The 13,594-nt window shown below is 40.3% G+C and overlaps 1 protein-coding gene across 7 annotated transcripts in view; it reads left to right on the forward strand.

Moving 5' to 3' along the window:
- The window catches only part of PIP5K1C (phosphatidylinositol-4-phosphate 5-kinase type 1 gamma), a 139,054-nt gene that overhangs the window by 72,071 nt on the left and 53,389 nt on the right, over positions 1-13,594 (forward strand). For all 7 annotated transcript variants that reach the window (XR_002321122.2, XR_013486417.1, XM_020969193.2 and 4 more), the window contains exons 3-5: positions 8,753-8,842; positions 10,807-10,937; positions 12,939-13,056. Coding sequence is in view for 5 of the 7 variants with exons in the window: in XM_020969193.2 (XP_020824852.1) it covers positions 8,753-8,842; positions 10,807-10,937; positions 12,939-13,056 (339 nt within the window). In the remaining 2 variants the exon portion in view is untranslated. The remainder of the gene's footprint in view (positions 1-8,752; positions 8,843-10,806; positions 10,938-12,938; positions 13,057-13,594) is intronic.

A 13,594-nucleotide genomic window follows, 5' to 3' on the forward strand; every position in this document is an offset into this window, starting at 1 on the left:
GAAAGACATTGCGCCCAGCTTTTGAGGGGTGAAGGTGGAATACGAAAGTGGTTCATAACCTCACATTTTTAAAGCACTTTAAGCTTTAAAAAGTTCTTTTCTCACAACAACCCAATGAAGGTGTAATCTAAAGAATGCTGGACTTGGATCTGGGAGACGTAGGATATCCGTTTGAATCCTGACTCTTAACTTGAACATGTTTTTTAACCTTTCTGAGCCACAGTTTCTTGATCTGTAAAATCAAAGAGCTGGACCAGACCCCTTAAGGTCCTTTCCCTCTTTGGATCTATGAACCTGTAATCAGGCAACATAAGTATTGTTATCTTCATTTTACACATGATAAAAAAGGCTCAAAGAGGTTGCAACTCTCTAAGAGTTACCCAGCCCAGGTCAGAGGTAATGCCCAAACCTGAGATCACCCAACTTGAGTGGGATCAAATCTACACAGATGCTTGGGCACCCACATTCTCTCACTTATCTTTACTCTCTCCCTCTCTACTAGCTCCTTCCCTGTGACTTGCAAACATGCCCATGTCTCCCCTATCCTGAAAAAAAACTTCATTTGATCCTTCCATCCTTGCTAGCTGTCATCCTATATCTCTTTTGCCTTTTATGGCTAAACTTGAAAAAGTCATCTATAATAAGTGGCTCCACCATCTCTCCTTATAATCTGATTTCTGACCTTATCATTCTACCAAAACTCCTCTCTCCAAAGTTACTAATAACTTTAGTTGCCAAATGCAATGACCTTTTCTCAATCTTCATTCTCCTTTACTTTTCTGAGCATTTGACACTTCTCTTTTCCTTGAGAACTCTGTTTTCCCTAGGTTTTCAAGACAGTACTCTCTCCTGGTTTTGTCCTACCTATTAGACTGCTCTTTCTCTGTCTCCTTTGCTAGATCCTCATCTAGATCACATCTTCTAGTAGGTTCCCTTGTGAGCTCTCTTCTCTTTTCCCTCTATACTATGTTACTTGGTGATCCTAGCAGCTTAATTACCATCTCTATGGTAATGATTCTCTTTTTAAAAAAAAATTAATTTGTTTTGACTTATCAACAATCACTCCCATAAGCTTTTAAGTTTTAAATTTTTCTCCCCCTCCCTCCTCACCTCCCTCCCCAAGACAGCATGCAGTCTGATATAGGCTGTACATATACATTCCTGTTAAACATATTTTCACATTAGTCATATTATAAGGAAGAATTAGAACCAATAGAAGGAACCACAAGAAAGAGGGAACAAAACAAAACAAAAAAAAGAGAGAGCAAATAGTATGCTTCGATCTGCATTCAGACTCCATAGTTCTTTTTCTGGATGTGGATAGCATTTTCCATCATGAGTCTTTTGGAGTTGTCTTAGATCCTTGCATTGCTGGGAAGGACTAAGTCTATCAAAGTTAGTCATCACACAACATGGCTGTTGCTGTGTATAACGTTCTCCTGGTTCTGCTCACTTCACTCAGCATCAGTTCATAAAAGTCTTTCCAGGTTTTTTTGGAAGTCTGCCTGCTCATCATTTCTTACTGCACAATAGTATTCCATTACATTCATATACCACAACTTGTTCAGCCATTCCCCAATTTCCAATTCTTTGTCACCACAAACAGAGCTGCTATAAATATTTTTGTACATGTGGGTCCTTTTCCCATGTTTATGATTTCTTTGGGATACAGCCCTAGAAGTTATGTAATGATTCTCAAATCTATCCTGCCCTAAACTCTCTGCTGTCCTGTAGTCTCTTATCTCCAGCTGCCTTTTAGATATCTCAAACGGGATGTCTAGTAGAATTTTAAACTTAATAAGTCCAAAACAGAACGCGTTATCTTTTCCCCTAAAGCCTCCTCCCACTCCCATCTCCCCTATTACCATAGAGGGCAACACCATTCTCCCAGTCCCTCAGGCTCACAACCTGGGAGTCATCCTGGCTTCTTCACTGTCTCTTACCCTCCTACATTCAATCTTTTGCCATGGCCTGTCAATTTCAGTTTTGCCGTATCTCTGGAATATGCCCCCTTCTCTCTTATGACCCTGCATCCGTCTTGTGTAGAACCTCATCACCTCATGTCTGGACTATTACATAGTCTGCTAGTGGGCCTGCCTGCCTCAAGGCTTTCCCCACTCCAGTCCATCCTCCATTCAGCCACTAAAGTGATTTTCCTAAAGCACGAATCCAATCATGTCACCCTCCTACTGAATAAACTCCAGTACCTCCCTGTCACCTTCAGGATCAGATATGAAATGTTCTATTTAACATTGAAAGCATTTTATAACTTAACCCCCTCTCACCTTTCCAATCTTCTTATACCTTACCCCCCAACACAGACGCTAATCCAGTAACACTGGCTTCCTGGCTGTTCCGTGAATAAGATCCGTTTTCTCAGGTATAGACATTCTTTATGACTGTCTTCCATGCCTGGAACACTCCTTTATCTGCACAGACTACTGACCTCCATGACTTCCCTTAAATCCCAACTAAAATCTCACCTTCTACAGGAAGCCTTCCCCAATCCCTCTTAATTCCAGTGCCTTCTCTCCATCAATTATTTACCATTTATCCTGTATATAGTTTGCTTTGTTTATGTTTGTTTGCATGTTGTCTCTCCTCTTAGATTGTAAGCTCCTTGAGGGCAGAGACTGTCTTTTGCCCGTTATTGCATTCCTAGCACCATGCCTGGCACATCATAGGTACTTAATAAATATTGATTGATTGATGCATAGTCTCTGCCATCAAGTCTTAGTCTACGAGAGATATGCCTATAATTCAAGGCATAGTGTAATAAATGCATTAGTGAGGAAAAATGAAATTAAGAACCTAATACTTAGAGTCAGAGGACCTGAGTTACTTAACCTGTCTGGGCCTCAGCTTCCTAATTTGTGAATAAGATTGTTGGACAAGATGACCTCTGAATCTATAAAAATACTTGGGAATTCTAAGGATCACTTCTGGCAATGATTATCAGGGAGGACTCTGTGGACCTCTGAGGGTGACCTCTGAGCTGAACGTTGGGGGCGGGGGTAGGATTTGAACAGAGATGAGTGAGAGATATTCCAGGTAGAAGGAATTCTGAACCAAAAGTGCAGAGTCAAGAAATTGTGGTCTCCATTTGAGGAATAGTGAACAGGTCGCATTGATTGGAGTGTTTGAAATTGATACATCCATGAACCATTTAAAGGCTGTTGAATAGAGGAGTGATGTCACCCAGAGGTATGTTTTCAAAATTTAAATGTGGTACCTGGATTAGAGGAGGGACAAACTGGAGGAAGGTTTCACTCCAGCCTCTAAATCTTCATATGTTATTTTTCCAACCTAGGGCCTCATCCTTCTTCCTCACTACCACACAGTATAGCTTCTAAATTCTCGTCAAGCTCATCTTATCCCTGAAGTGCTCCCAAAATATTCTCACTGCTGGTGATACAATGGATAAACCACTGGGTCTGAAGTCTGAAAGACCTGAATTCAAATTTGTCCTTATACTCTTATTAGTTGTGTGACCCTGGGCAAATCACTTAATCACTGTCTGTCTCAGTTTCCTCAAGTAAATGGGGATAATAATAGCACCTACCCCCCAAGATTACCATGAGGCTCAAATGAGATAATATTTGTAAAGCACTCAGTACAGTGCCTGGAACATATAGGCAATCAGTAAATCGGTCCTTCCTTCCTCCTTTTCTCTCTTCCACCTTTCCTTCCTCCCTCCCTCCCTTCTTCCCTTTCATCATATCATCATTCTAGTATATACCATAATAAATTACTAGCAGTGGAAATGAAACTCTAGTATAGACAAGAGAGTGCTAGATTTGGGGTCAAAAGGCCTGAATTTGAATCATGGCCCCAACATTCCCTGACAGAATCTCAGAATTGGAAAGGGATTTCAGGGGCCATCTAGTCCAACCTGTACCTGAACAAGAATTCCCTATGTAATAAATCTGACAAATGGTCATCCATTCTTTGCTGGACTTCTCATGGAAGGAACTGCCATCCCCAGAGGTAGTCTCTTCCTCTTTTGGATAGTGCCAGTTTTTTCAAGTGTTTCCTGGCATCTTTTGGGGGCCAGGCAGAGCAAGTCTATCCCTTTTCCAAATGACAGCCTTTCAAATACTTGAAGATAGCTGTCTTTCCCCCCTAAGTCTGCTCTTTTCCAGGCAAGATGTCCCTACTTCCTTCAGACAGTTTTAATTATGGCATGATCTTGAGGCCTTTCACCACCCTAGTTAATCTCCTCTGGGTACATTCCACCATATCATATCTTTCCTAAATATAGTACCTAGAACTGTACACAGTATTATGGATGTGGTCAGACCAGAGCAGGGAGTACAGTGGAACCTTCACTTCCCTAGTCCTGGAAACTGTTTCACTTAATGCATCTTAAGATCAGATTTTTTTTTTTGGCTACAGTGTCACAGTACTGACTGCTGTGTCAGTATTAACATACTGAACTTGCAGTCCACTAAAACCTCCAGATTGGTTTCAGAAGAACCGCTATCTAGCCAAGCTTCTTCCATATTGTACCACTACGAAGTTATTTTTTTTATCTTGTGTAAGATCTCTTCCAATTCTGACATCCTGATATCTAAATAACTTTATAGTTACCTTTCCTAAATTCCATCTTAATGGTTTTATTCAATAGCCTACAATTTTAGCCTGTTGAGATCTTTTTTGGATTCTGACTCTGTCATCTAACATGTTAACTCTCCTCCTAGTTTTGTCATATAAATTTGATGAATATCACTGATGACTATAATCAAGTAATTGACCAAAATTTTAGAGAGAATAGTCCCAAACACAGATCCCTAGACCATTCCATATAAAACTCCTTCCAGATTGACATGAAATCATTAATGACTAGTCTTTCAAACAGTTCCTTTGTAGGATTTCTGGATAATTATTCTGTACTTCTGTTCTTTTGACCAAGACTAGAGACAGATTAACATGGTAAAGGAGGTAGAGGCAGTGTGGTATGTTGGAAAGAGTGTTGGACTTGGAATCAGGAGACCTGGATTTGAATCCCAGCTCCAGTACTAACTGTGTCACTGGGAAAATGTGTCTTAGAAAATGACAATAATTGTTGCATATAGATTTGTGGACCCCTCAAAATAAAGATGGCCCCCAGATCAAGAACTATGGGGCCAGAATTATGAGACAGATCAAATAAGATGAGATTTAGTAGAGGTAAATGTAAACTACACCTGTGATTTTTAAAAAGTCAACTATAGAAGTACAGAATATAGGAGGTATAGATAATCATCAGTTCATATGGAAAAAGACTTGGGAATTTTAGTGGCCGGTAGGTGACGCACTAGATAGAATCAGGGCCTGGAGTCAGGACGACTTATTCAGGTCAAGCCTCAGACATTTACAAGTTGTGTTACCCTTGGCAAATCACTTAACCTCTGTTTGCCTCAGTTTCTTCAACTACAAAATGGGGTTAATATCACCTACCTTACAAGGTTTTGTGAAGATCACATGAGACAGTATTTGTAAAGTGCTTGCTCAGTGCTTGGCACATAGTAGGCTCTACATAAATGCTAATCATCATCATCATTATTATTATTAGACTTTAAGCTTGATATAAATCAACAATGTGACATATCAGTCAAAACCTCATGCATTCTTAATCTACATTGAAGAATAGAGTATCTACACTCGAGTAAAAGAAGTACTAGTTCCACTGTACTCTGCCCTAGATACTACATTTGTGAAAAGACATTGATAAATTGGATGACATCCTATTAAAGGCCACCATGATTGTGAGTAGACTCACAACCTGGACATAAAAGGGTAAGTTGAAGGAACCACAAATATTTCATCTTGGAAAGAGAAGGCTTGGCCATGTTGAAATACTGGAAGGGCTGTCATTTAAAAGAGGGATTAGATTTGTTTTGTTAGGCCTTAGAGGACAGAACTGGAAGCAGTGGGGGAAAGTTGCCAAGATATAGATGTTATCTTGGTATAAGAAAAACCTTGCCAGAAGTTATGGTTGTCCAACAGTGAAATGAGCTCCCTCAAGAAATAGAGATTCCCTATCACTGGAGGTCTATAAGCAGAGGCTGGCTGATTGTTAAGTAGAGATGTTCTAAAGAGGGACTTATGATTAGGGAGAAGAGGCAGACTCTGACTTTTTCAAGTGCCTTTCAATGCTAAGATTCTATGGTTGATTCTAATTATGATACAGAATGATACTCTAGTGTGTAAAAGAGTTAATAATTGTGTTTTACTCTCCCTAACAGAGTGGATATAGAGTTAGCCTTAGAGCCAGGAAGATCAGGGTTCAAGCCCTGATTCTGACTTACAGATCACTAGCTGTGTGATGCTAAGCAAGTCACTTAACCTCTCAGTGCTCTGGGCAAGTCTCTAGGACTGTAAGTTGCAGAGGTATCTCTCTGCCCTATTAGAGGGGGTTCCCTATGCCTCTGTTTAAGTCTAGCCTCTGACTATATTGGCTGTATGACCCTAGGCAAGTTACTTAATTTTTCAGAGATCCAGGACACTCTCTAAGACTGTAAGTTAAAGAATGAAGTTGTCATTGTGCTGTAGTAGAGAAAATGTCCTCACCCAGTTTCCTGTGCCAAAGAAATCACAAGGCTGGGCCAAAAAAGAGGGGGGAAGGAATAGTGAGAGAAGGAATAGGTAGTCATATTGTAGATAGAATGCCAGCCAGCTTTGAGAGTCAAAAATCTGGGTTCCAGTTCTTCCTCTGACATCTGCCACGTGTCCTTGGGCAAGTCTCTTAGTTTCTCGGTGCCCTGGGCAGTCTTTAAACTATCCATACCAAGGAGTTTTCCACATTGATAAAATCAAAGATCAGAACATTCGTGTGTGTGTGTGTAGGTATACAGTGGAAAATAATATTGATCATGGGTCACATTCAGGCTTTATAGAAACCAGATTTTGAGAGGTTGGGCAGTGGGATGGCTTACATTATAATGAAAAAATATGGTAAATACCAACCTACTATGATTCTCCGAAAGTGTCACCATAGTGGCAGACAAATCAATGAGATTAGGCTGGGATTTAAGAGATCCAGCACCTAGTTTGCTATGTTTCTCTTTCACAGTGCTGCCGGAGGCTACCAAGAAATATTTAGGGCACCTTTTGGAACTGAGCCAACCCCCAATCAGAACTTTCTGAAGGTTCGTCTGGCGGCTGGTTCAGTTAAACACTTCTCTAACATACATGTTCTATGTGACATACTCAACCTCCTCCCCCCCCAAAAAAAACTTTCCTATTTCTGTCAAATGCCCCACCATTCTTTCATTCCTTCAAATTCATAACCTGGATTCCTCAGGCTCCCTCACCTTGTGTAGTCAGTTACCAAATCTTGCTATTTCTACCTCTACAACATCTCTTGAATCTGACGCTTTCTCTCTGCTCACAGTTACTACCTTGGTGTTCAGCCCCTCACCACCTCTCTCCTAGATTATTACAATAGCCTCCTAATTGGTCTCCCTACTTCAGGTCTTTTAACTCCAGTGCATCTTCCACACTGCTGCCAAAGTGATTTTCCATAGTGCAGATCTGATCTGGTCATTCCTCTACCAAAATGTGGTGGTTCTATACTTCCCCAGAGTCAGATAGGAACTTCTCTGCCAAGTATTTCCAAGACCTTCACCACCTGGCCCTAAGCTACCTTTCCAGGCTCACTGTACATTATTCCCTGTCCAGCACTCTGTGACCCAGCCACATTTGCTGCCTTGTCTATGACAAATTTGTTCCTCTTATATGGCACTCTTGTCTCCCCTCATCACACCTTTACACTCACTAACCTATGCTTGGAATGCCCTCTCTTCTCACCTGTACCTCATAAAATTCCTCTTCTGTCAAGACTTGGCTTAAGCATTCCTTTCTCCAGGAAGCTTTCCTCTCAAACTACCCAGGGTTTAACTATTTTGTATTTATTTGTATTTGTTCTCTTTATATTTATTCTGCATATATTTCTATATGTGCCTGTCATCTCGCTGGTAGAATGCTAGCTCTTTTAGAGTAGGGATTATAGTATAAGTCTTTGTAATTGTATACACAGCCGGCAGCATAATGTCTGATGCATAATATGTGCTTAATAAATGATCTTTAATTAATTAATGGATGTGCATTAAGGATATGTGTGTGTGTATATATAGATATTATATCTATATATACACACATATACATATACACATACGTTAGGTGATGTATTCACTTATTAGACTGTACATTCCATTCTAATCTAAACTTTATCTCCTAGCACTTAGCATATTGCTTGGCACACAGTAGGCATTTGATAAATGTTTCTTTGAATTGAGTTCTAGGACATTTCCAGTCTATAATCTACTCCAGAGGAGTTGACAGCCTGTTTTGCTAAAGATGTTTCATGATCCTATTTTCAGGGGCATGTGGGCTGGTCATCCATCTCCATACTATCTCAGTGCTGCTTTCAAGAATGTTTGCCTCCCATGATCTCTTTCCAAATTTAAACAGAGGAACACTTTACTCCCACCCACCCCCTACCAAGAAGAGTCAGTGGGGCCTGCCCCTGTTGTGAGAGTTGGCGCACATCCCTGCCTTTCCTGGTTTTGAAAGTTGGTGTTTCCTCACCCTTTGAGTCAATATTCCCTCATCATAACTTTACCTACTAGCATATCAAAAAAACAGAGGCACCTGAACATGTTACTTGTGAAAGGGTCAGCACCCTTCTGGCAAACCAGTCACTGTCTTGCACCAAGATGATTTTTCAATGATTTTTAACATATCCCTCTACTTTCTCCTCCTTTTCCAGTCTCCAATGTTGTCTGGACAATCCAGTGGACACGGGAAGAAGTTAGGTCATCGGGGAGTTGATGCTTCTGGAGAAACCACCTACAAAAAGGTTCTACCACCAATTTGAATTCATTGACTTTGGGATTGGATATGAAATTTATCCCAATGAGAAATTGAAGAAGATGAATGGTAAAGAAATATAGATATGGTGACCAAAAAGGAGGTGATCATTCCTGTCCTATGCTCTGATCAGATGCCTTCTGGAATATCAGGTCCAGTTCTAGGCAGCACATTTTAGGAAGGGTGCATACAGTCTGAATCATGATTGGAGGAAAGCAGTCAGAATGGTGAGAAGATTGGAAACTGGGCCATGTGAAAATCAGTTTCAGGAACTAGGAGGATTAGCTTGAGAACAGAACACTTCAGAGGGCACGTAAAGGAAGTGAATTAGTTTATGTAGAAGAAGGATTAGGCAACACTGGGGGAAAGTTAGAGAGGCAGACTTTGGCTCAAAATGAAAAAAGACTCTCCAATAATTAGAAATTTCCAAAAGTTTTGGAATAAAGGACTGCCTCATGAGTTAATGTTTTCACTTTCTGAGGATCCTCAAGCAGAGGTAGATGACTACTTGTTGGGAATGCTGCATAGGAGATTCCTACTTGCTTAAGGTTAGGGATTATACCAAAGAACCTCTGAGGTTCCTTCCAACTTTAAGATAATATAATTCTATGAAAAGAAAATGCTGGAGATTGGTGATGCAGACAGAGGCCGTTCCCTTGCTCAAAGTAACCAGTCTGGTCTCTAGAAATAAATTTCCTCAGCTCTATCAAAGAGAGACCTTGGATATAACCAAGATCATGAGTAGCTCTGTAATACAGGCATGGATCTCTGGGTGGCAGTATGGCATAACAGAAGGAACTTGGGAGACAAAGCCAAGTTTCAGATTCCACCTTCACTATTAACCACTCTGTGAGCCTAAGTCCCTTTCCCTCTCAGAGCCTCACTTTCCTTCTTTGGCAAAATAGAGATGGTACTTACACAGCCTACCTCCTGAGGTGGTTGTGAGGAAAGTTTTTTTTTTTTATAAACTATAAAGGGCCATGAAATATGAACTGCATAAATTCCCTTATACAGAAACAAATCATTAAGAGAGTCTTTTTTAGTTCAGAATCCTTAAATAAAAGGAATTACTAATCCAGACCAGCCAGGAGTTCAGCATTTTCTCATTTTAGCATTAGTACTTGAATTTAGGCAGAACTATGACAGGATTTCAGATTTCTAGATGTCTTTCAGACATATCTTTGAGTTTCATCATAGTATGAGATGATTAATTAGTGTGTTACAATTGATCTGCCTTAAAATTCATGCAATCTCCTACATATCTCAGTTTAAGCTATTAGAAGGGGAAAAGTCCCCAATATGGCAAGACTTATGCTCTTTTAGATTCTGGCAGCATTGGTTGTGAAATCTTTATTATCGTATAACGCTGAATAAGGACTTGATAATGATCTGGTTTGAAGTGGTCTCAAAGCTCTGCAAGCTTATTATCTAACTACTAGACAACAAAAGGAGAAACCTAAGAGAAAGAACCTTGGCCTAGAAATCAAGAGACATAGGCTGTATACCCAGGTATTAATTTTACTTAGGTAACTCAAGTTTTCCTCTCTAGATTCCTTTAGCTTTCCCTTTTCTAACTGCTGCATAGAGATATTGAGAATAAAAATAAAATGAAAAATATGATCACCAAAAATTGTTTGAAGTACCATACACAGTGTAAGGTAATGTGGTAACTATATTGATTAGAATCCATAAATTATATAAAAAATGTCTCCTAGTATAAATGCAAATTATTACGTGACTATAGAAACCAAGGTAATTTGGATGTTTATACAAATTACTATTCTCTCGAAACCAGCACCAAAACTGAACTCATGCTAATTTGTAGTTGGCAGAGTTGAACCCACTGTACCTCCCCGAGTCATCCTATGAAGTTGAGTGTTAGGGTTGACCCTTCAGGATTGTGAGATTGTAAGAAATAAAAGGGGGTAGTGACTTTGTTGTGCTTTCCCACAGACCACCTCCTCTACTCTTCGGGGGGCCATCCAGTTAGGAATTGGCTACACTGTAGGCAACCTGAGCTCCAAACCAGAGAGAGATGTCCTCATGCAGGATTTTTATGTGGTGGAGAGCATCTTTTTCCCCAGGTATAGCTCTGGAAATGCATGTGTGGTGGGCTGAAAGTGGGGAGGAAGCCAAGGGATTCCTGGAGTCCGTACTTCTTAGTAGGTAGAAACAATGGTTAAGAATATGAAAAACACTCCTGTTCCTCTAACCTACCCCCTAAACTACCTCTAGTTAGTCTCATAGATTGGGGTGATATGCAGTATTATCCTTAACAGTAATCCTAAAGGAAGGACAGCTTTGAAAGGTTTTCACAGCTGTTACAGACTAGGCCTCTGAGACCCTTTTTAGCTTTGTGGCCTTGGAGGCTTTTGACCACTTACCTCAAGCAGCAGTCAGGTGTCCAGTATGTCCCATCCCCCTTTTGTCTTCTCTGATATTATTCCATGGCCTATTTCTGTATCACCTTGAGGTGCTAGGGACAGGCTTAGACCAGGCCTAGGAACTAAGGCCTATATGTGCATGGATACTTTGCCAGAAGCACCAGGAAGAGAATAATAAAGATGCTATCCATCCCAGCCCTCATTGGCTCATTCCTACTTCAAAGACCTAGAATAACAGCACTCTCTGAAAGGTTCCCTCTTGCCTATTAAGATACCATGCAAAATCCTCAGACTAATGTTTACAGCCGTGCACATTTTGGCTCACATTTACCTCCCCTGACTTTTTTTATATTATCCTTTCTCTTGAGAGGCAGTAACTACAGTAGATGAAGAGCGGCCTCAAAGCTAATGAGACCTGGATTCAAGCCTTAACTCTGAAACCTATCTGCTTTGTGACCCTGGACAAGTCACTTAACCTCTCACTACTCTAGGCAACTCTCTAAGCTGCAGAAAAAGTGCATTAACTTCCATTGACCGAGGCTATTTTCTCACCCAGGAGTTGCCTATAAACAATGAGGTCCCAGGTCCAATCCTTCTCTTTGTCTCCATCACACACCTCATTTTAAATAGACTTGCGTGATGGCTGTTCCCTGGACATAACATTCAGCCTTTCACCTCCGTAAGTTTTTGTGCAAGTGGTGCCTCATTCATTCTAGAAATCTAGAATGCACTCCCTCTTCCCTCTGCCTTGTAACAGTCCTGGTGGACTTCAGAGCATATCTTCATTGCCACCTCCTACATCAGTCCTTTCCTGTGTCCCTCTGCTGCCTCCAACCCCCAACAGCTGCTCTAGTTACTGCCCTCATACTAAATAATTACCTATTTTACTTACTATTTTCTTATATGTAAGGTTGTATCACAAGACCTAGGTTAAGATCCTAGCTTTACCATTTATTGCTTCTGTGACCATTGGCCAGTCACGTAACCTCTCACTTTTCTCTTCTGTGAAATGAGGAGATTGAACTACATGATTTCTTGGATTCCTTCCAGCTGAAAATCTCTTACTCCTCAGGAGAATAAATTTTTTGAGAGCAGGAACTGTTTAGTTTTTGTCTTTCCATCCCCAGTGCCTCGCACGTAACAGGCAGTTAATAAATGTTTGTTGGATTGGATTAGAAGGCCTACAGTACCTTCACTTTCATAATAATTCAAGTTGAGACCATTCTGACATTAGAATGAGATCTCTTCTCCACTGCTTTCACAAAATACAGACCCTAAAAACAACATTATTCTTTTCTTCCTGGCATCATTCATCCCCATAGCTTTGGATGTTGGGCAAGTTATTTCTCCTCTTTGGATCTCAGTTTCTCCGTCTTTAAAACAAGGAAGATAGACTTGATCTGACCCATAAACATTCGGTATTCTAAGACTTCTTTCACCTCTGATGTTTTTGTTCTAAGAGGCCTTCTAGTTATAAAGTTCCTTAATCTTAAGGCCCTTCCCAGTTCAAATGTTCTAGGATATGATTCTCATTTTTGTAATGATTGTGTGATTTTGTTAAGGTACCGTACGTACTTTGAGTGGCTTTCTCTTTGAGGTTGGGAGGATATAATATCAGAATTTGAATGAGAGTGAAATGAAGTAGTAGATAACATTAATGCCAGTTCACACACTTTTCTGCCTTTCGTCCTTTCCACACAGTGAAGGAAGTAACCTCACTCCTGCCCATCACTATGCTGACTTCAGATTCAAAACCTATGCACCTGTGGCTTTTCGGTATTTCCGAGAGCTCTTTGGTATTCGTCCTGATGACTATTTGGTAGGTAATGAATGCTTGAGATTTTTCTTTTGTTTTTGCATGGCATTGATGTGGTCTGAATCCATCTTGGTCATTTCTAAGCTGAGGAGACCATTGTTTTTTTCCCCAGCTGGTTTATCCCACAACTTTGGTGGAAAAGTACATAGAATATGGGCTAGCAGATAATTTTTAAGGCATGGTGGCCAGGAGCCAAACAGACCTAAGGAAAATTATAAAGTCAGATACTTAGCTTTGGTCATCTAATGTCATTGCTTATAGGACATAGTTTGAACTAGCCAAAAATTCAGCCGTAGAGTTGGAAGGTGCTTCAAAAAAATCCATTTATTCTGTTCTTATGCCTCTACTTGATAGATCACCAATGATCATTGTGAACTTGGGCAAGTCTTTTTATAAAATCAAAGAATCTCAGGGTTGAAAGGGACCTCAGAGTTAATTTAGTCCTACTCCTACCACAAGCATGAGTCTCATGTTACTTCAAAGGTTGGGAAACTAATTACTCTGTTTTTGGTGGAAAGTTTCTGCCCATTGGTTCTAATTC

This window comes from Phascolarctos cinereus, unplaced genomic scaffold (assembly GCF_003287225.1).
Source record: "Phascolarctos cinereus isolate Bilbo 61053 unplaced genomic scaffold, phaCin_HiC Scaffold_4;HRSCAF=312, whole genome shotgun sequence".
Taxonomy (NCBI): domain Eukaryota; kingdom Metazoa; phylum Chordata; class Mammalia; order Diprotodontia; family Phascolarctidae; genus Phascolarctos; species Phascolarctos cinereus.